Genomic DNA, 25,205 nt, shown 5'->3' on the forward strand with positions numbered 1-25,205 from the left:
TGCCTTAAAGTCAGTATTTACATGAGTTTCCAGATTGCATACTGCCTTTTCACAGTGCTTCTTGCAATGTTTTATGCGATGCTTCTGAGACCTTCAAAATATTGTGATTAACTAACATCCATAACTTCAGGGACCGGGAATAAGTACCATTTGTTCAGTGCTGTTATAACTGTGAATGGTTACTGAATAAATAATTAATCGAGGACTAGCTTTATTACAATTCATTTTCTGTTGAAGAATGATTGGATGATGTGTGCGCCCCTGGGACTAGCACAATTTTTATCAGCATCTGTTTTGACACTTTTGCAACTTTGTCAGTTATACCTTGAAATAATATTTTGGATATTTTAGGATTTACCATTAAATCTATTTTACGTTTGCTTAAACATTCTATATTTTTTTAAAAAATGATTCAGTGACCAATTTTTAATCTTTTATTTCAAAAGTCAAAGAAATTCTCCTATCGAGCAAGTACAGAATGCTGTTCCATATGCCACAGGACTAATACTTGGTATGTTTGAAAAACGGATACTGAGGAATGTTATATTTTGATACTACATGTAATTGTTCAATTGTTTCATTACCCTTAGCTCCTAATTAAACCAAGTACCTAATTAGGATTGATGACTGAGAAAAGGCCCACTAGAGCAACCTCCTCAGGAATTCTAGCCAGTAGCTGAGATCCAAGAGATTGTGGAGGCCATTGTCAAGGAGATAGATAGTTGGTATCCCTGCAGCAGCCTCAGTTTGTCAGAATAGCGCAATTTCATGCACATATTGTCCAGTCTAGTTATTGCAAATCTTTTTTCCTGATCCTGGCATCTCAATAGCTGTAGGATCTAAAACTTAGCTTACCAGATTTTTCATAAGTCCATCTTTACCATTGTGCAGCCATGTCTCAATTACACACAGACACAACCTTTATCAACACTTTATGAGCAGACAGAGTATCATTGCACACAGACCTGCCATTTATCAACAGCAGTTAGAGACCAGTTTCAGTCACTTGGATTCAGGGTGGGGCAACTGACTTAGGAGGAGGGAACTGTACTTACATGCAAGTGAGGTGGAGTGCTATATAAGTTCAGTAAATTGAATGTGACTTCCAGCTTATAATGGTAGTTCTGGCAGTCCCAGTTGGCATTGTTAGGCAAATCCCACACAATCAGTGTCCTGATCGCCATTTGTGATCTTCTGCCTTTGCTTCTGACAAGCAAAATCAATAAGGAAGCTGGCAGTGAAGGTCATAAATGTTGATCACATTACTTTGGGACGCTACATCATTACAAGCTGGTTGCCAAGAGCCCGAATTTTGTGACTGTGGGGACTTTGCGATGGCTGCAAAATCCCCACAGTCACTTGAGGACTTGTTCTGCTTGTTTAGCATCATTAGAATACTTGCTGGACCTTAAATGAGGACTACACATATTTCAAATACACAAGTCCAGGTGCTATTTTCTGCATCTCATCTCTGATGTCAATGTCAACAGCAACTCTCTCAAGCAGCAGTCCATGGTGGGAGCACCATCCACATAGATACCTCCCTTTGCTAATCTGGCCTCCTATGTGGCCAATTGTTCCTTATTTCTGAAATATTTTGGGGTTTTGCCTGTCCAAAATTTCTTCCATTTCACTGTCCAGCTCACTGTTTTCCTCATTCTCAGATCTTCTAACTTGTCCTTATTCAAACAGTAATTTTCTCACTTTTATTTCCTCATGCTTCCAACATTTTCCAACATTATCTCTTCAACTATGTTCAAGAAAATCACTATTCTGATGGAAGAATTTAAAATATTACATACTTTAAAAACATTGCAATATATAATCTTGTTCTTCTACTTTCTCATTCTCCAAAAAAATAATATGAGGTACTTTAGATAAAGCTGATCAAACATTGCATTATTCTGCACTATTTTTATTGGTTGGTGCATTTGAAATTTGGAAAAAAACATTTAATCCTGCAGGCTGAGATATAGGGGATTGGATCTCCTGAATTTTTTCTTGTTTCACTTTAGAGATCATCTGCAGATACTACTCCTAGTTAAGTAAGATAATTGCTATACTATTGTTTCTCTGAAAATTGTTCTTACTGATTTTTCAGTCATATGAAAAATGGTTCAGTTTAGATGTAAAGATGTTTCTTACTATGGTTACAATGTTAATGGAGCTATGCAGTCGGAATATATATGGCATAGTTTTGGATGAAGAGAAATATATTTGCTTCTGTATTTGTTTCCTTTTTTAGGAAGTCAAGACAGAGAATTTATTCAGAAAAGAAAAGAACAATATAGGCAAGAATTAATAGAGCAAATGGCTGAGCAGCAAAGAAATAAGAGACGGTAATAGAAGATTGATGGTTAAAATTATTTCATGATTGATTAATAATAACACTTTAATTTTTAGTTTTAATAGTACAATATAGGATTTGGTGCAAATTATAAATTGATACCAGATCATCTTAAGGCAATCCAGAATTCAGTTGTGTAAATTGTGCATTTGGAATAAGTGCATGCACAGTTGCCACTGAGGGTTAGATACTAAGAATTTTATGTGGAAAATGGAGGAAAGGAAGGATCCGCTCAAGGAAAGCTCAGAAAAAAAGAGGTTAAATTTGTAAAACTACAACAGAATATACAAGATAAGCACATACATTTTGTAGATTCGTTTACCCTCTTTTACTGTTATGCAGTACTTCATTAATAAAACACATAAAATTTTATATTTAAACATTTTAATTGCCTATTTCTATTGAGCTGGAACCAATTAATCATAGATAAGTCACTTCAAATAGTGTAAAATTCAAATATAGTAATGTGATCATTGCACAGGATTCATCTATGTTAGCACTTACATAAAATAATATATCCACATGATAATTGTATAATCTCTTTTTCTGTCTGAATTATATTTTAGTCTTTGCATTGCATATTGGAAAATAATATTCTCTCTATAAAGTATATATATAACTACAGTATGTAGCTTTTAAAGCAACACATTTTGTAGATAATGTAGTTAGATGAGCTTTCACAAATGATTGTAGCAGCTTTGGATATACACAGAATACATTTCTTTCATTAGGAGGATTGGCCTTTGTTATATTGGACCACTGATTACAATGGTTTGAACAAATGAAGGTATAGCTTTCCCAATGGGGTTGGTTGTTCAGCTTGAATCTGAAAGATCTGGATTATTGTGCTGAAATACCTTAGATAAATAAAATATCTCAAGGTAATATGTGTATTAATCCTCAGTGAAAGTGAGTTTCTCTCTCTTTATTTTAATAGTGAAAAGGAGCTTGAACTTTCTGTTGCTGCATCAGGAGTTGTAGATCCTGAGAAAAATGTGAGTTAATTATTCAGTTATTTTCCAACCTGAAGCTGCCACCACAATGCTACATTGCGGATATGGTGTATCTTTGGTGATGCCCATGTTATTTTTGCACCAAACATACTTTTTGGAATTATGGCCAAAAGGTTCAACCTTTGTTTCATCAGACCATAGCACATGCTTTTTGACTTGATATGGGTTTGTAAATGTAGTCAGGAGGTTGGATGTTTTTCTTTGTAAAAAAGGACTTTGTTCTTGCCACCCTAACCCTCAGCCCAGACATATGAAGAATACAGGATATTGTTTTCACATGTCACATGTAGTCACAAATACTTGCCAGAATTTTCTGTAGCTCCTTTAATGTTGCTGTAGATCTCCTGGCAGCTTCTCAAACCAGTGTTCTTCTTGTTCATTCATCAGTTTTGGAGGGACATCCAGTTCTTGGTAATGTGACTGTTGTGCCATATTTTCTCCACCCATTGATGATCATCATCACTGTGTTCCATGGTATAGCCAATTCTTGGACATTTTTTAAATACTCTTCTCCTGACTGACACCATCCAACAATGAGATCCATTAGGTGCTTTGTAGCTCTTTGCAGACCATGAATTTTGCCGTAAGAAGCAACTTGGTAAATACAGAAAAATTTTATTAGGACAGCTGAACTTTATATGGGTTTAATCTTTAATCACTTTAATTGATGGCAGGTATGTACTGACTACTGTTTAATATCAGTTTGTGATTGATTAATTTTGAACACAGCCATATCCCTACTTATAAGAGGGTGTGCATACTTATGCAATCACATTATTGTAAGTTTTTATTTTTCTCACTAAAAGATTTTAGGGTTTTTTTTCTATTGAATTGTACAGCTTATAGGTTATATTAAAGTTGGAAAAAATTCTGAAGTGATTTAGCATGGTCTATTTTTACTTCTCAAATACCTGGCATTTTAACAGATGTGAAGACTTTTTATTCTCCCATGAGCTGTTCAGAACATCCAGTAGTGGGAGGTGCTTCAGTCTCTGCGTGTCTAGGCTGGGCTTAATTTGTGGAACGCTCCTCCTCCTCCACGGGACTCCTCCCCAGCGTTCCCCAGTTTTGGCTCAGCCTCGTTGTGGATAGGCAGTGCTGAGTATTACTCAGCAGGTTTGGATATAGTCCAGTTCGTTTTTTTCAGGCTTTTAGCCTCCAAATCACTTTACGATCTCCCGACGTTAGCTCTCTCCATCTGGTCGTCGGAGATCATTTGCATTTTCGGGAAGCGCTGTTTCGCGCCCGAAGCAGCGGGCGGCTTTGGTATTGCTCCAAGCTCCCCCATCTGCTTGTTCTACCCCTTGCCATTGTGATTCTGCATTGCCTTTCTCTATATCGGCAATAGCAGCGTGGGCATTTTCGCTCTCACCCGAGTCGTATCATTGAGTTTTCCCCTCAGAACGCTGTCTTGGTGTGGAAAGCAGTAAGAATTCTTTCCACCCCTTCCCCCGCCGTTCCTTTTAGCCACAAGGAGAAGCCGTCGGAGGCATTTCCCCACGCGGCGGGAGTTTGTTGCTGGAAAGCTTGCATGCACCAAAAATAACGGCCATTGTTTTTGCCTTTACTTAAAAAAAAAAAAAAAAACTGCGTGGCCATGCTATTTGTAACTCGAGCTGTGTGAGGTAGTTTTCCTTCCCGATCAGAGGTTTTTCCTTCTGATAACCTAAGGAATTATTACACCTCATTTTCTTATTAGATTCGAGGCCATCCGTGTATTATTGTTGGCTTAACCCGCACAGCCTTACCCAGCGGCACAACAGCGAGCACCCAGGCCCGTGTCCGCCTGTGCAGGGAAGCTGTTGAAGGCCTCTCTTTATTATCTTGGCCTTTCAGGCGTTCTTAATTTGGCTGTTTGGATATTCACTCTATCAAGCTGTTTCTCTATTAATTTAGATATATCTATATCTATATATCTATATCTATATCTCTATATATTGTGACTTTCATTCACTCCAATAATAATAATAATAATAAATATTCAGTATTAATATCTTAATAAGGAAATATATTATTACTGTGATACGACTCATATTATATGTACATATATCTTAATTGAAAAAACAAAACAAAACAAGGGGATAAGATATTATCAGGGTAACCAGTCCCTTCTTGGATCAGGCCCCTGGGTGTGCCAACCGCCTCAACAGCCCCACCCTTTTTCCGTCTGGTAGGGTCCTGTTTCGGCCAACGAATTTGTTAGGGCATTGAGGACGAGGGCGTTTATTTCTCTCGTCTTCACCAAAACTGGGGAACGCTGGGGAGGAGTCCCGTGAAGGAGGAGGAGCGTTCCACAAATTAAGCCAGCCTAGACATGCAGAGACTGAAGCACCTCCCACTACTGGATGCTCTTCACAGCTCAAAGAGAACGGGCGTATCAGGTAAGTACCAATGCCCTTTTTCATTGTACACATTGGGCCAAGGTTTGCTTATCTCTTATGTCCAGACTTGATCACAGTATTAGATACTATCTTTTCAGAAAACCTGAAGATGGTGAAAGCTATTTGTACAGCTAAATTTGTTATCTCTTTTTTGTAGAATATGGCAGTTATTTGTGCTGAATTACCACTTGGAACTGATTTTTACTTCCTTTGGTTGGCTTAAATTAATACAGGATAAATATCTCCAGTATTCTTTGAATCACTCCTGTAGTGAAATAGGTCTTCTAATCTCACTATTGTTTTTGTTTTGTTGCAACAGTACAATTTTGTTGGTAATACTGCAGCTGTTAAAATCTTGATTTGAAAAAAAAAAAGATTGCTATAAAGATGTAAGTAGACAAAGAAGTTGCAAAAGAATAAACATCCAACATATTGTGGATAAAGAATCAATCATTAAAGTTAATGAGGTGTTGATTATTGGTTCATTTGAAGGTGAAATTAGAATCAATGAGAGGATAATTAGTTGTGACGGTGGGGGGAGCTGTCTTATTTAAAAAATAGAATTCCGGGTATTCACTATCAAAGTCTAATTTTTACAAAACAAGGACGTGGCAATATATCATGGCTCAAACAAAGAGGATATCTGAAAAATATTTATTGGTACTAACCAGGCTGGAAAAGGTTACAAAACAATTTCCAAAGAGTTTGGCTTCTACAAGTCTGCAGTCAGACAGAATGTGTATAAATGGAAGCAATTCAATGCTATTATTACTTTTCCCAGAAATGATTGAGTAACCAAAATAACCCCAAGAGCAGGGTGCATAATCCTCTGGAAGCTCTCAAGGAATCCTGATAATATTTAAGGAGCTAAAGGCATCTCTTATATTGATGAATGTCAGTGTTCTCGAGATCATAATCAAAAGAATACTGAACAACCTTTATGTGTGTGGCAGCATTTATCATTTACTGCATTTGCAGCATTTACTGTTTACCATTTGCGAAACACCATATGAATATGATGGAAGGCTACTGGAAGAATGTTCTATGGACAGATAACACCAAAACAGAACTTTTTGACTTGTTTTTGTTAAAGCATTATGTTTGGTGAAAGGCAGACACTGCCTTCCAGCGTAATAATCTTATCTCATTTGGGTTAAAAAATGGCATTATCGTGGTTTGGCTCTGCTCTGCTTTCTCTGGACCAGAATGGCTTGATGTCATTGAGAGAACTATGAATTCTGAATTGTACCAGCAAATTCTGCAGGAGGAAAATATCAGTGTATCTATGAACTGAAGCTCAAGAGAAAGCAGGTCACGCAGCAAGACAGTGACCCAAACACACAATTCATGCCAACAAACAATTGTTGAAGCAGAAGAAAGTTAATGTTTTGGAATGGCCAAGTCAAAGTCCTAACCTTAATCCTCTAGAAATATTGTGGAAGAGCCTGAAGTGAGCTGTTCATGCAAAGACACCCATAAACTTTCCCGAGTTGGAATTGATCTGAAAGGGAGAATTGGCTAAAATTCCTCCAAGCCAATGTGCAGGATGAATAACTAGTTATTTGAAATATTTAGTTGCAGATATTATTGCCTAAAGGGAGCACATGAGTTTTGGAAAGCAAAGGATCACATATTTTTGCAAAATACATAGCTTTATATCAATTTCCTCAAATAAGTGAACAAGTAGAATCCTTTTGACTCATTTGTTTAATTGGGTGCTCTTTATAGTTTTAGGACTTGTGTTGAGAACAATTATGTTTTAGGTCATATTTATGCAGAAATATTGAACATTCAAAAGGGCTCACAAACTTACAGTTATCATTGTATGTAAATTTTTGATATTTGTTTCTGTTCCCCCATCTCATCCAATCAATCCATGACCTTAATAGAATGTCTGCTATAAGCTTGTTGCTGGGTAGAATATTATATATAAATGTCATAAATTCTTACTAGATGGTGCTCTGTTACATCATTAATAGTGTCATTATGTAATGGAATCTTATTTTTTTAAAGAAAGAATACATTGCACTGCCTTATCAAAAATAGCTATAATCTTCAGGTATCTTAATTTAATGATTATTGGCAAATACATTATTGAATTGTGGGTCATGATAATCTGGAGATACCCTTTGTTCTCAGTGATATGTATCCACAAGAGAGATATCATATGATTGTCTTGGTACATAGGATACAATATAGTTACCTTGGAAAATGTATGGTGGGACAATCTGTATCTCAAAATAAGCTATAACATAAGAACAAATGAATGTAGGTATAGCTAATAAGGAAAAAACTTTATTAATAATGAATTTGGCTAGAAGCTGGTAATTTTCATAATTTAATCCCTTGAGTCTACTACCTACTTGGATATTTTCCTAATTTCAAAATATGATCTGGTTAAAGAAAGAGTATTTCAATTTAAGAAAATTGAAATCATTTTTTAAATTATTTCTCAATTGAAATTTAGAGAATTGCCATTATTTTAATATTATACATGGTTATGGTCCAGTGAAATAAGGAGGCCATAACATAGAGGGAGCACTAGTTATGTATTTAATTAAAGAGTTTGAAAGTACCAATGTATTTATGTTTGTCTTTTGAGCTACCCCATTCTATCTCCTAAATTCTAATAAGTCCAACTTTTGAAGTTATAGTGTACATGTCTAACTCAGAAATAAATCAGACTAAATTCAGTAGAACTCACTTCAGATAATAGATTAGATTGTATTCTGAATTGGCAAAATGGGAAACAAAGGGTGCTTTTCAAAATGTTATTCAATTCTAACCAAAATAACTTTTAAGACACTCCATTAAACAAATTCTCTTATAGTATTGAAACCAACAACACAACCTTATAAATGTATAACAACTTGAATGTAACAATTTGTATGTGATCTAGTTCTAGAGTTGTGTATTAATATTGTGTATATATGTTTTCTTAAGTTTTCGCGGGTATTTATATGTATGGTATGCAGCTTTGCTCGGGTATTTTCCCACGTCATTATAGTTGTGCTTTTAAAGTTGTAGCAACGTTTCGGTAGAATCTCATCTGCCATCATCAGGCTTCTGTATAGTGTTCGTGTGTGTGTGTGTGTGTGTATATATATGTATGGCATTCAGCTTTGTTCGGGTATTTTCCCACGTCATTGTAGTTGAAGTTGTAGAAAATACCCAAACAAAGCTGAATGTCATACATGTAAGTACCTGCGAAAACTTAAGAAAACAATTCCAATCTTACGCGGGAGAAAACCCGAATAACCAAAGATCCACATACGAATACCCGCGAGAACCTCAGAATATATATATATATATATATATATATATATATATATATATATATATATATATATATATATATATATATATATACATATATACATATATACATACACACACACACACACACACATGTATGTATATGTATATGTATATTGTACATGCATTATTGTATACAACCTAACCTTTCTTTCTTTATACATAAGTCCTCTTTTGAAGTGTATTTTTAAAGCCTAGCATCCAGTCTTTTTTTGCTGTGCTTTGTTTCTTATAAACACCGAATGCTATTCAAAACAAGTATTTTGCAAGCTGATATTGTGCATTGGAAGCCTAGGTCCTCCAGACTGAGCACAGATAATAGGCTTGTGCTCATTATTGTGACACCCTTGTGCTTTCAGAAGAAAAGGAAATGCAATTTTTCTTTTTTGACTTGTCCTATATTTTTAGTTGAAAGGACGAATACAAGATGTTGGCAAATGAGGAATAATTCTTTATTGTGCAGGATTACCTTGATTGTGTAAGCAGATGTGGTAGAGGCATCTTTTACATCTAGGTGTCACATTAGGTTTTGCATATCTCGTGAGATGCTTTCTTCCACTAAAATGAAAATGCACTATTGAGTATTTACCATGAAAACTCCTTTTGGTTTGTTCTGATGAAAGTATTTTAATCACATTCTAGTCAGATTGACTTCACAATATATGCCAACAATATTCCACTGCTTAGTTTTTTTTTACACAAACAAAAATATACTACACAGGTTGCATATTATTATATCATTTTATTTGTCTGAAGCTGCCCACCAAGGAGGAGGAGTCATGTAACATAGAATCTTGTATTGAAAGTTATACATAATATGAGAGTACCTTATGATGGTTGCAAACTTCATGGTTAGTGTTCAATATTCCCTCCAACCTTAATGTTCCTAAACCTGAAACAATTTGAGTCACTTGACTTTCTTTCATAGCCCAACAGACTAAAAGAATTGGGATTAAAGCCACATATATTTGAGGAGAAAATACCACCTGAAAGGCCAAGACCAGCTTTCCATACTCCTTCTCCTGGAATTACTTCTGTATCTGCACCTCCTGTATCACCAGTGAATGAAGATTTCCATAGAGGCTTATCCAGTGCTCTTGGAGAAGCGCTGGCTCCCAGGTGATTTTCAGTAATGTTCACTTTGAAATTGGACAATAGTTAGAAATGGGAATGGGTTTTGCCCATAAACCTCGTCTTCACATTGTTATAATTCGCTGAAGAGGTTCTTGGTTAATCCTACTTTTCCAATGCATGCAGATTGAGAAGATATAATTAACTAGGGTTAGAAAAAAACATCAATTTTTCAAAACATGCAGACCCTTTTTGAAGAAATTGATTTATGCATGCTTGACACTAGGAATGAAGCAATGTTAAAAGAACAAAATGTCTAGGAACTTGGGTATTGAGTTAGATTTGGATACAGTGTCTGAACTGGATCATTCCATTAATACTATATAGAAAAATGAGAAATTGATTCCTTTGTAGGTATTGCTTTCAAAGAAAAAAAATGGGAGAAAGTGGTATTCTGTGTTACTTTTAATGTGAAGTTGTGATTTGGGTAACCATTAGCAGGTTTAAATTAGGATTTCTATACATTCATTTTATAAATCTAATGTATTTTTCATTAAATGTAGTTGATTACATATCACTTTCTTGCAGTCTTTTGTTCTAAATCAAACATTGGATTGCACTATATTGATTCTGATTGCTTCATGCCAAAGAAATGAATGTCCCTTTTACACATATTTTTCTGGAATCTCATGCCATAAATAAATATCAGAAGTTAGATGAGAGTGGAAGAAGCTGTTTCAGATAGCGCTTCAGTTTAATATCTTTTTGCAATAATAATTTATTCAATCTCTAATTTTTTGAGATAAATCTTTTGTGCGATATTACAATTTTTGGATAATGATATGAATAAATGCTATAAATTCCATTTCAATTAATCATAAGGTAAACATCCAGTGCATGTCACTTAGGTTTTAAGAACAGAATATATTCTTTTTCTAAACATCTTTTACTTACATCTCTATACTTCTGAAAATGATGTGGTCTAGGATATTTTTGGACATTTACCAAATTTATCAGGATTTGCAAGAACATTTATTCATCTCAGATCAAAATATCTCCCCCTGTAATTTTAAGAAATGCATAAAATCTTTTTTCTATAGTATTTGTTTCTATAGTATTTTGTCATTTACAGTATAAATTAAGCAATTGTAATTTTTCTATATTCCATTAAAACTATAATTGTAAAATCTGCTTACTTCATCTTGCATCTGTTTTTCCAAATTCCATAATAGTTCTGCTATATGTACTACTACAATCTTTCCCCCACAATTTTACTTAAATGTTTATGTTCTATTGCATTTTTCATATATGTTTCTTGAGGGCCCATAGTAGCTGCATTTTCCTTGATTAATTTCAAAAATATCTGTTTTTCAATATGGCTATTTGATCCATTAATATTTGTTGGGAATATTTTGATTGGTTCTATCATTTGTTCCATGATTTGTCAGTTATTATTCAATTTTATGGAAAAGTAACTGCTGCTTAATTAAGTGCTTTATCTTCTGTATTATTTCTCTTAGTAATTCAAAAATTTCTCTTAGTAATTCAAAAATTGCATTTTATTTTGAGAAAAAGGAGGCTTTACCATCATCTATAAAAAAAAACCTCAAGGTGAAATGGTACAGCCTACTGTGTTTGATCTTTCTTTTTGGAGATCAAAATTAACAATGTTGTTTATTTTAAAAGGGCATCTGGTAAAATGTTGTTATATTTCCAAGTTTTAAAGGAATGTGGTTCCCTTTTAAATTCCAATATTGCATCCTTTGTATTTAAATATATACATTTAATGAGTCTATTCTTTGAATACCTACTATGTACTGTCCATGTATTAATTGTGCAGATTTCTTAAATTTCTAATAATTCAATAATTAACATTTTGATTTGGGACCTGAAACAATGCAGCAACTGAAGAATAGGTATAATACTGTAGCATCAGATTTAACCTACCTGCAGGCTACTATCAGATATAGCTTCCAAGTCAACTTCAAAAGCAGTCCCATTACAGTAGTCAGATCACGTGATATTGAGGTCATTGCTCCCCATCATCAGAACTTCCTGCTCCAGACAGACGCACAACTAGCTTAATAGACTAAGCTGGGCAAAGCCATCCGAGCCATGACCTCTATTTTCTCTTTTAACAGTAAGGGTAAATCTAGAAGAATCCCCAATATACCAATTTATTTCTTCAGGGACAGTGCAGCCTCAACTAGAGCTAACTGGAACTAATGTTTATGAATGAGCAGTTTTTCTATACTATTTTAAAAAGTTGCCTCATCTTTTTTTGTTTAGAATTGTCCCCTTTCCACCACCCCTTGCACCACCAATTTTGACTGATAGCTATAGAACTCCATATGATGATGCCTACTATTTCTATGGCACCAGAAATCCTTTGGATCCCAGCCTCGCATATTGTAAGTTTTATTTTATTTTTTTCTTCAGAGTGATAAGATGTAGCTTGTCTTTCATGGATAAATGTTACTGAATTGAGGGATGGTGATGAATTATGGAAATATAGAAATGCACGTTACGCTCAAAAATTCCCAAGCAGTGCTTACCTCATCCCAAATCTTTGCAACAGCTTCGATTATAATTCTTTCAACTTTCTCTTTTACCTTCATTCTTCCCACACCACGAGGAAGAAAAACAGCTGTTTTAAGCTCTTTAAAATTATTTCTGCCAGTGTGCCTTCTGAGAAATATATATTATTTCTTCCGATTCATTTAACTTTGAGGAATTAAAAAATACTATAAGTAATCGGGTTATGATGGCAATCGGGATCAGGATTGCTGTCACTAAGTGATGCAGTTTTAAAATGTGACATTGTCACTGCATCATTTAGCTACCAATCATGACATCCCAATTAGCTAACAATAATAATCGTTGCGTAACCCCAGGACTCGCATGTTTTTAAGCAGGAAGAGGCAGAAGTCCCAGATAATGAGCATGGGTGCTGTCAGAGAGCTAGGGAGAGGACTTATGATGGCTGGGTTATGATTTTAGAGGCCTTCAGTTTCTCTTTGTAAGGCACATTTTAATCCCCATATCTGTCTGTGTAATCTGTCAATATTCTTTTGGACATGTGGTGCCTAGAATCATACACATTACCGCAGATATGGTTTTAATAATAAAGAGTATAAGGTAATAAGGACTTCATATGTGTCTGATACAGTGTTGTTTCTGACGTAGTGTGGAATTATGTTGGTTCTTCTAATAGCTCAAAGTATTGACTCAGGTTTTCCTGTCAGTGACAACACCCAAGTCCTTCTCTGAAATAAACTCCATATCCCTCATTTTGTATGGATGTCCTATCTTTTTCCTCTGTAAATGTAATACCTTTCATTTCTCCTTGTTGAAATACTTATTGTTCCTCTTAATCCAGTCTTCCAACTTGTCTCAATTAGATTTCAATTTCGTTCTGTTTTGGGGGCGGGGGTGTTGAATGTAGTTACTAGTGTTGTATCATCTACAAATTTGATAAGCAACTCATTAGTGTTGCTATACAGGCTATTAATTACAATGTTGAATAATACTGAAACCAAGACCAATGCTTTCAGGACCATCTTGGGTATAGAGCTATTAATGCTAACACTCTTATGACCATTTGTTCAGTGTCTGAAGTTACAATGGTACTGAGTAAAGGGATGTATGATCCATACCCAAAATTACAGCTGTTGCAGCACCACCTCCGCATGGTCACAAGATCAAAATTCAGGCATTTGACAGCCCACCAGCACTTATGACCACAGTGCACTTTGTCTTCTCCATAACCCAGCCAAAGACCAATCCCAGTCTGGCCTGGCAGCCATTTCAGGCATGTCTCATCAACAGCAGGAACAAGAAGATAGCAAAAAAACAGCAGAAGCAGTGGAGGGGGTCGGGAGGGGGGGTTGCAGTTTAGGGTGGTGAAGGCAGCTACAGCTTTCTGGAGCATGATAAGCATCCTCTGAGCCTTACTGCTCTGGGGCTGTGTGCCAACCCACAAGGCAGGGTGCAGGCAGCCAAAAGGGCAGCCGGGGTGGTGGTGTAGATGCACAGGGGACATTAGAGGCAGTCTCTTATCTTACTGGGACTTGAGGCTGGAAGGGTGAACCCAGAATGACTTGGATTCTTGGTGCGTGCTTGACTAACAAATGGTTGCATTTGCTTAATGACATCAATGGAAAGCGCCAGTATAGCGATTGCTAAGCGATACAGTCATTTGACATTTTGCTTTATAACCAGTCACTTAGTGATGAAAATTCCAGTCCTACTTGTCGTAAATTGAGGACTATATATAACCTTGCAGTGTTTACCAGAAGATTAACAGTATTATCATGCTTCTGATGATAATCATTTGATATTTATTATTTCAGAATATCTGTATTATGTTTTGCTGTACATCTGAGATTTACATTTTGGATATCTTTGCTATTTCAGATGGTGCAGGTGGGACACAGTCTTCATCTGCTCCACCCCCTTTTGATGCCACTCAGAAACCTCCTGTGCCCATGTAAGTACAAACAACTACAAAGTAAACAATAGTTTATATTGTTTATTTATTTCTACTTGTGAATATAGTTTTTGAGATGATTGCCAACTTTCAGAACTTAACATAATATATAAAGCAGACCACTTTTGTAGTTGACAAGATTATACAGAAAAATTATGAAAACATTGCTTAAATTACACTTTGTTTCAATCTTTTTGATGCAGCAATAAAATTGGAGCAAGCATTGCAAGTACTAGACCAAAAGGCTTGGGAATATTTCCTGAGGAAAAGCCAAAACCCACAAGAGACACTACCTTAGCTTATCAGCAAGAATTACAACAGCAGGTGGGAAGGTGAAATCTGTCCAGAAATTATTTTTGTATTTTGAATTGAGGTGTTAGTCTTTAAAGAAACTCTGAAAAGAGCAAATAATATTTTCTGATAAGTAATAAGTAAAGTAAGTAATAAGTAAGCCAAAATGATATTTATGTATTCTAGTAAGAAATAACAATTTAAAACATCTCAGTTGCTTATTAATACTACCCACTTGTGCTGCGAAACATGAGATATGCTTAGATGGTATATTCATACACTTTGAATTTCTAGATTAACACTGGCATCAGGGCATTTAAAACAGACAGCTTGATCCAGTCTACCTTGGGTATGTTGCCAAAACAGACAGCCTTCTCCTCTCCCTCTCTCTTCTTCCCCCTCTTCTCCACCCCTTTTGTTCTCTGTGTATATAGAAGTATTATGCAGGATGTTAAGATTTCAAGGGAGCAGAATGGCACAGCGGTGTTTAAGAGTTTGTGACAATTTATATCTTCAGCATTCATATAAGGACTTTATTTAGATGAGCCCAAACATACTGCAGCAACCTGGAACAGCAGAAAAAGGAAATAGAGCATCTTTACAACATATTCCAAGGAAATGGATATCCACGCAAGTTTATCAAAAAGTCTTTGACCTCTCAACCCCATACAACACAACCAATACAAATCCTAAAAAGAATTACACTACCATACATCAACAATATTCAGAAACCACCAACATACTACTACAACCACATGGAATCAGCATAGCACACAAGCCAACTAAAGCCCTTCGAAACATTCTAAGCAGACCAAAAGACCCAACCACCCCAGAAGAAGAAAAAGGAGTCTACAACATACAATGTAAGAACTGCAACAACCACTATGTAGGGCAAACAGGCAGATTGGCAGAATGCATCCATGAACACCAACTAGCAGTCAGAAGATATGATGAAAATTATTTAATTTCACAACATATAGACAGATTTAATCATAGGTTCAGTTGGGAAAATGTGATCATCCTAGACCAAAAACACCAGGGAATTTCTAGAGGCCTGGCACTCTAACAAATTAGCCATTAAAAGACACATAGACATAAACAACATATATAGACTATTCAAAAGAGACAGTCAACTAGCCAAAAAGGAAACAAATAGATCTAAGCACTTCTCCATCAGCAATCATCATACAGTTGAGCATAGATTAACTCCAAGAATAACTTTAGACACACCGTCAAGTAAACAATACCCCAATCAAGAAACTGCCAAAGAAGCCAACAGCAAACAGCCCAACCAAAGAATCTCTAAGACCACCCCCACCAACACTGACAGGCAAACTACTAGAATATAAACTGACAACAAATTGCACTCGTTACTAGCATTGATGATGTTACCAAGTTTGAAATGTCTGCAAGAAAACAAGCAAGCTCAGAGGACACCAAGGACCCTCCTTAGGTCTATAGATGGGGTGTCAAATTGGTGGCCCATGAACCGGATGTGTCATGTGCAGCCCACGCCCACCCCAACTTTGCAAAGGCAAAAAAAGTCATGATATGACACAATATGTCATGTGATGAGATCGAGTTTGACACCCATATACAGTGTATTTCCCACTTTAAAATACAATTTACACCATTATTACAAGATCAAACTCCTGCAATACTTATAAAATATGAATGTTGAAATAGATTTCCGAAAATGCCATATGATTTTTAATAAGTATAAATATAGTTATTATTCTTACTGCTGGTCTATGTATTACTGATTATCCTTTTATACACCAAAGAACTGGACATTTTTGTTTAACCTAATTTGTAACTGATTATCACAATAGGACAATGTATGTCAGTATTGTTCAAATTCAGTATTTGTTAAAAAATAATTGCTGTTTCATGTATATTTTATATAGATAAGGGAAAGAGAAGAACGTCGTAGGCAAGAAAAGGAAGAAAAAGAACGCTATGAAGCTAAATTAGAAGCTGAAATGAGAAATTACAACCCTTGGGGAAAAGGAGGAGGCGGAGCTCCTCTCAGAGACAAAAAAGGAAATCTTATAAGTATGTTTAAAAAACTATCTTCCTTTTAGTTCTTCAGACTTGTAGCTGTTTATATATACTTTCTGCTAAAGGGCACCTTGATACATGGATGTACTACAGCGAATTTACAGCATAGAACGATATTTTTTCTGGTTAAATAATGTGGTTGAAAAAAATGTGCTTTTATGTAAATAAGAACTCTTTTTATAACAGGATTTTTAAAAAGTTGATTTGACAGAATTGCATAAAGAAAATGATGGTTGGAGCAAGAAATGTGATACCTTAAGCATCTGGACCAAGAAATTTTTTTTGTAGGCCTTTATATAATCTTAACAAAGAGGCAATTGAATTACAGTTTCCTTACAAAAGTTGAAGGATCATTTCTTAGTATTTCTTAGTACATACCCATTCTGTTAGTTCTGGTTTTTCAAAGTAAATAACAACTCAGTTAATGCTAACTGCTATCCAAAGAAGTAGTGTGTGCCGTTTTGGAGCACGTGTACATTCAGTAGAGATTTTAATTTGTATAATATTTTAATCATATTTTAATTGGAATTATAAAAGTCACATTGAATGTTTAACAACATTAGGCTGGAGCCATTGCTTCTTTTCACTGAGGTAGACTGCTTCCTGGGCAGAATTGTGTTCAGATTGGTTGGAAGGGATGGAAACCAGTTTTGTTAATTCTCTTCTTCCTGCACTTTCCACATCTGAAATACTATGTTTGAATCAGATTATCAAAAACAATTGAAAAATACAGGAGATTAACTAGAATTTACTTCTCTCCATTCTTTGAAAATGTTGAATTAAAAGACTTCTTGTAAAGAGAAGACATCATTCTCTTCAAAAGAAGAGATTGTCAATTCAATCCATATATAAAGTTTTTAAATACTTATGTTTTAAAGTAAATCTTGCATTAATCCTTTAATACTATTAGGTAAAAATAAAATGTAATAACAAAATTGAAATAAGAATACTACAAATTGAGTGATCTGAACTCTTATAGCTAAACTGGATGATAAAATTTTTACTTTTAAAAAGTTTTTTAAAAATTATTTGACTTATAGCAAAGTGAAATAAAGAATATTGTACATAGCACACATAATTCTGTTTTAGATTGAGGCTCTCATGCATCCTTTTAACTGTAATTCTGAAATAATATTTCTTGAAACTGTTATAAAAATGCCACATTGGAATAAAATATTATAAATGGCTGTTTCCCCCTTTTCTTCAGCGGACTTGCATTTGATGCACAAGCAAAATGAAGATGCATACCATAATCCAGAAGCACAAGTATATGAAGATAAAAGAGCTATAGTATCTGTTGACCTAAGTTTGGCCTCACCAAAGCTTGAAAATACAGATGAATCTACAAATAAAACAGCAGGTTTAAATGCTAATATATTTTCAGTTGCAACTGTGTTGTGTCATTGGTCAAAATTATTGTTCATCTTCCTATGCTGTACTTTCCACTGAGGGCAATCCTATTTTTTTTTCCAATCCTCTTAAAGTTAAGTAGTGATAGATCTGTATTATTACATTAATGAAAGTTGTTATATCCCTGTTGACTTCTGATCTGCATCAAAATGGACTTTTGTACAGATACGAAGATTTTTCCACTCATTTTTAGGCTGGATTCACCTTTTGGAAATGTAGTGAGGTTTGTTTTATTTTGTTTAATGTGGTACATTAATGGAAACAGTGAATAATCATTGTTTTAGGACAATAAACACTTAAAGCATGATTTTTAATAAGTCATTGGAAAGGTAGTTTAGCACAATAGATAAGTGGGAATACAAAACGAAAAGGAAAAAAATAATTTTTAATTGGGCTTAAAATGCAAATCCAAATCAAGTGTATGAGTGACTCTGAGTGACGATCACAATTAAAATGTCAATATAACAATACAAAATAAAATTGAAAAATGACAACCAACATCAAGAAGCTTTTGAGCAGTTATAGAAATGCAAGACAAACACCTAGAATAGCAAAGAATCAAAGCAGGATTTTTTTCAATTGGAAGATTGAGTAACATGATCATAAATTACAATTAAAAAATCCAGTTTGATGGACTATTGTAATTTCCACCATATTGTCTTATTTGAAAACAAATAAAATTCAACCGGCTTAGAGTAATATACGTGATTCTTCTCCAGGATTGCTTTTGGACATGCCCCTTTCATGGTTTTTAAACATTTTTATACCAGCGGTCCCCAACAGGTTTGCAGCTTAGCGGCCCAGCTGGGGGGAGAGGGAAGCCAGGCTGCACGAGCGACAGGCCAGCATGCTTGACTTGCGCGAGTGACTGGGCCATGCGCATGTGCATGCACACGCGCCAGCCCACCGCTCACATGAGTCAAGTTGTAAGCATGCGTGTGTACTGGCCCATGGCCTTTTGCAAATAGGCCATGGCCCGGTAATGGGCTGCGGTCCAAGGGTTGGGGACCTCTGTTTTACACAGCTACCATTTTAGCAGACTGGACTCAACTCAGTTTCAGGGCCTTTGTATGATTTGGGGTGAAGAAATGGAAATTATTGCTCTTTAAAGTATGTTGCACTCCTGGTTTTGAAGGGAAAAAAGTGGGTATTATAAAACCTGAGGAAGTTTGGTTATTTTGATGTACATGATTGCAATCAATGCATAATCTTTTGAAGAAAACTGAAATAGCTCAGTTTTGATATGCAATGGATGCAGAATGCTGCTTTAGATTTACAAGAATATGGGAAATGAAAAAAAATATCAGAAATGTAATGCACTTTTAATTTTTTGAGAAAAAATTGTCAGAACACTAAACTTCTCTTCAAGATTTTCACATTCTCAAAACTGACCACTTAGAAGTGATAGGTGTAGATTTCTATTGATTTTAACATTTTCTGATTTGTAATTTAAAAAAAATACAGTTGCCCTTTCAGTTTCAAATAAGAGTAAATCAGAAAGCAAATGATGAAATTTATTTCAAGTGTTGCCAAATAAAGTCCTGAAAATTCACCTCCATCATATTAAATAATTTAAAAGTCTTCCAATACTTGGTATATGATTGTTAAAGCTCAGGATATTTTAGGTACAACTCAGACCATCACAGTGAAGCCTTTGAATGCAGAGAATTAATGTTGATTAATTAAAGTCTATGGGTTTTTTTCTTTTTCTTTTCCCTTGTCATTGTGTCCATGCATATTAAAAAAATGGTTGAAGGGGTTGGGTGGGGGGGATGTGCATATTCATGTTCCTATCTAGCAGCCATTTTTTCTCTTTTGTAAGTTTCTTATTTTGAAGAGTATATATCTTATATTATGTCTGGACTTCCAGTTCCCTTAGTCATCTGTGTGGCAATCTTTATTAGTATTGGTAGTGTGCTTAATGTGCTTCAAGTGGAAAAGAATGAAACTTTGATTTTGGGTTTTACCGATTAGGCTGATACTGTAAATCCTTATAGAAATAGCTAGTTTATATTATTACGAAAAAATAAAAAGTTGTGATTTGATGTTAATGTCTTATTTTACTGCAACAGACACAATGTTTCTTTTCCCCCCCCTAATCCTTTCTCCCCCACCCTTCCCAATGATTTCCTATTTACTTTCGTATTTTGTATCTTATTTTATCTTATAACTCAATAAAAATGCTAAACAATTCTGTTCAGTGGAAAATTTAGTTCTTTCAAATTGTAGCTTTCGTTTTTGCTTCCTGTGGAGGTAAGTAGTGCCTACTGTAGAAAAATCCACTTGATTCTTTAAAAGCTTTTTAAAAATACTTTTGTATTGTTAATTGCAAATATATGTTAAATTGGGTAATAGCAGTTCATTCAATTACAACATAATTATAGATTATTTGGAGTAAGATACATAGCATCAGCTTAAAAATATTTGTGATAGGATGTATTACCAATGCTTACAACTTCCCTCCTTTTCTTTTTTAAATTAGGCTTTACATATACACAAACATCTCCTTTTGCACGGGGTAATGTTTTTGGAGAGCCCCCAAGTCCAGAACAATTAAGGAGACAAGAGTCATATAAGAACTTCCTTCGTTTTCAAGTAAGTATATTTGTAACAATATTAAACAAAAATATATTTCTGATTTAGCTTATTTCCATTTTCTAAATACTGCTGCAGATCTGGGCTTTATATAGTAGTGTTTTTATTTACAATAGCAAATTTTGAATACTGAATACAGTCCCTAAAGGCCCATGCACTAAAATGCATGAAGCTAAAATAAGGAAATTTAGGTTTATTTAAAAGTTGCAAATATATTATCCCATCGTAATTTCTAAAGAACACTTTTTGAAAAATCTTAGGATAAATTTGTTTAGACATCACAGAATGTTCAGTGTTAGGGAAAATGAAAACTGACTAGTGGGGAAGTAGACAGAATACAATGAAGTATCCTCAGAAAGAGTCAAAACCCTGAGTAACAACATTTCAGTTGCAACATATTGTAAATTTCTGCTTGGGAGGAATTTTAATTTTCATTATCTGCAACCATTACATGAGGCATTAGTTTTAATGAGTGAATTGTATACAGTCAAAAACTCTACCTCTTGGAGGTTATAAATGGATAAAGCTCATCACCTTGGGGCTGGTTCCTTTCTGTGAGAACATCTCCTTTATCCTTGAAGTGATATCCTCTGCCACAATCCTCATTTTCCCTTACAGCATAGGAACTGCATCCTGGGAATGGAATCAAGCTGTTACATTCTAGAAATTACAGGTAGTGCTCAACATATGACCACAATTGAGCCCAACATTTATGTTGCTAAGTGAAAAAATTGTTAAGTGTGTTTTGTCCCATTTTATGACTTTTCTTGTGACAGTTGCTAAGTGAATCATGACAGTTGTAAAATTAGTAAAATTGTTGTTAAGTGAATCTAGCTTCTCCTTTGACTTTGCTTGTCAGAAGGTCACAAAGGGTGATCATATGACCTCAGGACATTGCAACCGTGATAAAAAAGAACCAGTTGTCAAGCATCTGAGTGTAAATCACATGATGTTGCAGTGGTGTGAAAAATGGTCACAAGTCACTTTTTTAGTGCTGCTGTAACTGAATGGTCACTAAACAAACTATTGTAAAACAAGGACCACTTGTCTTGTCACTATAGCTTACTGGTTGTCTGAGCACACATAGTTTAGTATTCTCATCTCAGTAAAATAGGCTGTTCCCTAATAGCTTTGTTAGGGTTTTGGGATTAACCCCTAGAAGAGTATTGCAGCAGTAGTCAAACCAGGAAGGGCCCCAGAGTATACACACACTGAACACAAACACTGTTTGTAGTTTAAATAGTTTTTAATCCAGTTAGAGTTTAAGCATTGTCATTCAGTCCATTAAGTCATTCACAGTATTTCCATCCAGTAAGACTCACTAGTATAGTCCAAGTTAAGAGTCCTTGCAATATCTTTATCAGCCGATAAAGATATCTTCTCCTCCTCCGGTTTCACTCTCCAGAGAAACAAACGCTGGATATTCAGTAGAATTACGCAGTAAATCAGCAAACAGTAGCAAACAATAACAGTTCAGTCACAGGCACTCACAGTCAGTAATCACAGTTAGTCACAGTAACACACAGTTAGTCGCAGCAGCACACAGTTACAGAAAGCTTTCCAGCTTCTAATGCTTCCTTATATTGTAACTTCTAACCGCACCCTTAATCGGCTAATTGCCTGCTGCATTGTGCTTAAAGTGATAAGCACTTAAACCATGATATCTAAGTTTTATATATTTATTCACCCAAACCATATTTGGTATCAATGTTATACCTAACATACTCCCCTTTTGGATGAAATAAATATATAATACCTTTACAATCTAATCCCATATTTTTCACAACTCTCCTGGTGCTTATTGGCACCTTGGGCTTTAGTAAAATTATCAGCTAAATTGTCCTCCGACATACAGTACTCTAGCTGAATCATCTTACTTCTTACAGATTGTCTCACGTTTAGGTATCTTAGATCTGTATGCTTGCTCCTTGTTTTTACTCCAATATTTGTGGCCATTTGAATTGCTGCCTGATTATCTTCATGTATAATTATAGGATAATCTACTGTTATACCTATATCAATTAACATTTGTTTATACATTATTAATTCTGTACATAACAATGATAAACAGGAGAATTCTGCCTCCATAGTAGACAAACTTATATGCTGTTGTCTTATTGACTTCCAGCCTATTAATGTATTACCCAGCATTATGGCTGTTCCTGAAGTCGACTTTCTAGTGTCTCTTTCTGATGCAAAACTAGCATCTGCATAAGCACTCAAAATTAAATCACCCTTTGGTTCTAAATACAATGAATAATTCATTGTCTTTTTAAGATATCTTAATATCCTCTTAGCTGCACTCCAGTGTCTTTCACATGGTGCAGAATTGAATCTAGCCAACTGATTCACGCAGTACGATATATCTGGTCTAGACCAATTACTAATATAACTCAAACTACCAATTAAAGATTGATAAATCACCTTATCAAACTCAGGGCTTTGTACATCAGTGTTGCTAAACTCCTGACTCATTGGAGTCTTAGCTGGCTTACAAAGCTCCATCTTGTAATCTTTTAGCAATTTGCTTATCTTATCTTCCTGAGATATCTTAAAACCTTTCCGTGTTTTCTTTATATTCAAACCGAGATACTTCTTTATCTCCCCTAATTGCTTGATCTTTATTCTCTTTCCTAATGATGCTATTATTTTATTTGCTTCATCATTAGTTTCAGTTATCAATGCAATGTCATCTGTGAATAGTAATAATAATGATACTTTCCCATTTGTCTCCCTCTTAAACAGACATGGATCGGCTAAACCAGCTTTAAATCCTATATTGTCTAGTTCCTTTACAATATACTGGTTCCATTCATAGCCTGATTGTTTTAAGACCATAGAGGCTTTTCTTTAACAACCAACAATCATTATTATCCTTATTTTCACTTTTAATACCAACAGGTTTTTCATATAAATAATATGTTTTAATGGGGCGTGCAAGTAAGCAGTTTCCACATCTAAATGGTTAACTATATAGTTTTTACTAGCTGCCCACACTAAAGCTGCTCTCAAGGTTGCTGCCTTAAGACTAGGTGCAAACACCTCATCATAGTCATTAGCATTCTGCCTAAAACCTTGGGCTACTAACCTTGCCTTATGGATTAAATTACCATCTTTATCTATTTTTACCTTAAATATCCATTTGCAGCCAATGGATTTCTTTCCTACAGGTAATTTGGCATTTTCATACACCTTCATATCTCTTAATGAATTCAGTTCCTTATTCATTGCTGCATACCATCTTTCTTTTTCCTTATTAGGATACTTTTTAATTTCTTCTACAGAATTAGGAACTTCATTAATCTGGCACACTGTGTTAGCCTGGTACCTATCAGGCGGTCTAGATACACGTGTAGTTCTTCTGGGAATTACAGGGCTTACAGGAGGACTTTGTTGAACTACTACCTGTTCATCTTCCTCATCCTGTTCAGCTATTGAATCTGTTTCTTCCTTTATGGGCACTATTTCATCCTGTATTTGTCTCTTTACTTTATTTTTAAAGTTACAGGGATAACTAATGGGATTTCTATAGGATTCAATAATTACATCTTTATTGGCATCCTGTTCTAATTTCTCCCATCCTTCATGTTCTAGAAATTGGGCACTAGCACTACATAACACTTTAGATGTGCCTTTCTCCCAAAATCTATATGCCCTATGGTTTGCCTGATAACCAACGAAGAAAAATCTTTTAGCTCTATGTTGCCCTTTTTTTCTGAGTTGTGCAGGAATATGCACCCATGCTGGTGCACCAAATGTGTGCAGGTAACTTAGATCAGGTTTCCTGCCATGCCACCTGGTGAATGGAATTTCACCTGTTGTTGTATTAACAACGTTATTCAATATGTTATTAGCACACATTGTAGCCTCCCCCACAAAGAATCAGGTAACCCAGAATCATTTAACATTGTTCTAACCATTGCCTGTAGTGTTTGGCCTCTTCTTTCAATAAAAGCATTATGTTCTGGCCTGTATGGAGCAGACTTCTTATGCTCTATTCCAGATATCTTAAGTCTGTTCTGGAATTTGTTATTAATAAATTCCGTACCATTATCTGTCACCAGGGTTATCAGTTGTCGTTTAGACTTTCTTTCAGCAAACCTAAGCCAATTGAAAAAATTTTGATATGTTTCAGTTTTGCTTTTCATTAAATAGCAAAACCCATATCTAGAATAATGGTCCATAATGCTCAGTATATATCTAGCACCCCCATACTGGGTTTCTTTGGACCT

The 25,205-nt window shown here is 35.2% G+C and overlaps 1 protein-coding gene across 10 annotated transcripts in view; it reads left to right on the forward strand.

The window, feature by feature from the left end:
- Positions 1–25,205, forward strand: part of CSPP1 (centrosome and spindle pole associated protein 1) — a 58,049-nt gene that overhangs the window by 15,158 nt on the left and 17,686 nt on the right. For all 10 annotated transcript variants that reach the window (XR_015748937.1, XR_015748938.1, XM_087961818.1 and 7 more), the window contains 10 exons: positions 447–511; positions 2,246–2,339; positions 3,285–3,342; positions 9,985–10,175; positions 12,417–12,538; positions 14,544–14,616; positions 14,820–14,940; positions 16,815–16,962; positions 18,176–18,328; positions 20,861–20,973. Coding sequence is in view for 8 of the 10 variants with exons in the window: in XM_087961818.1 (XP_087817944.1) it covers positions 447–511; positions 2,246–2,339; positions 3,285–3,342; positions 9,985–10,175; positions 12,417–12,538; positions 14,544–14,616; positions 14,820–14,940; positions 16,815–16,962; positions 18,176–18,328; positions 20,861–20,973 (1,138 nt within the window). In the remaining 2 variants the exon portion in view is untranslated. The remainder of the gene's footprint in view (positions 1–446; positions 512–2,245; positions 2,340–3,284; positions 3,343–9,984; positions 10,176–12,416; positions 12,539–14,543; positions 14,617–14,819; positions 14,941–16,814; positions 16,963–18,175; positions 18,329–20,860; positions 20,974–25,205) is intronic.

Source organism: Notechis scutatus, chromosome 3 (assembly GCF_049901735.1).
Source record: "Notechis scutatus isolate UNSWTSFEM ecotype Mainland chromosome 3, rNotScu1.2, whole genome shotgun sequence".
Taxonomy (NCBI): Eukaryota; Metazoa; Chordata; class Lepidosauria; order Squamata; family Elapidae; genus Notechis; species Notechis scutatus.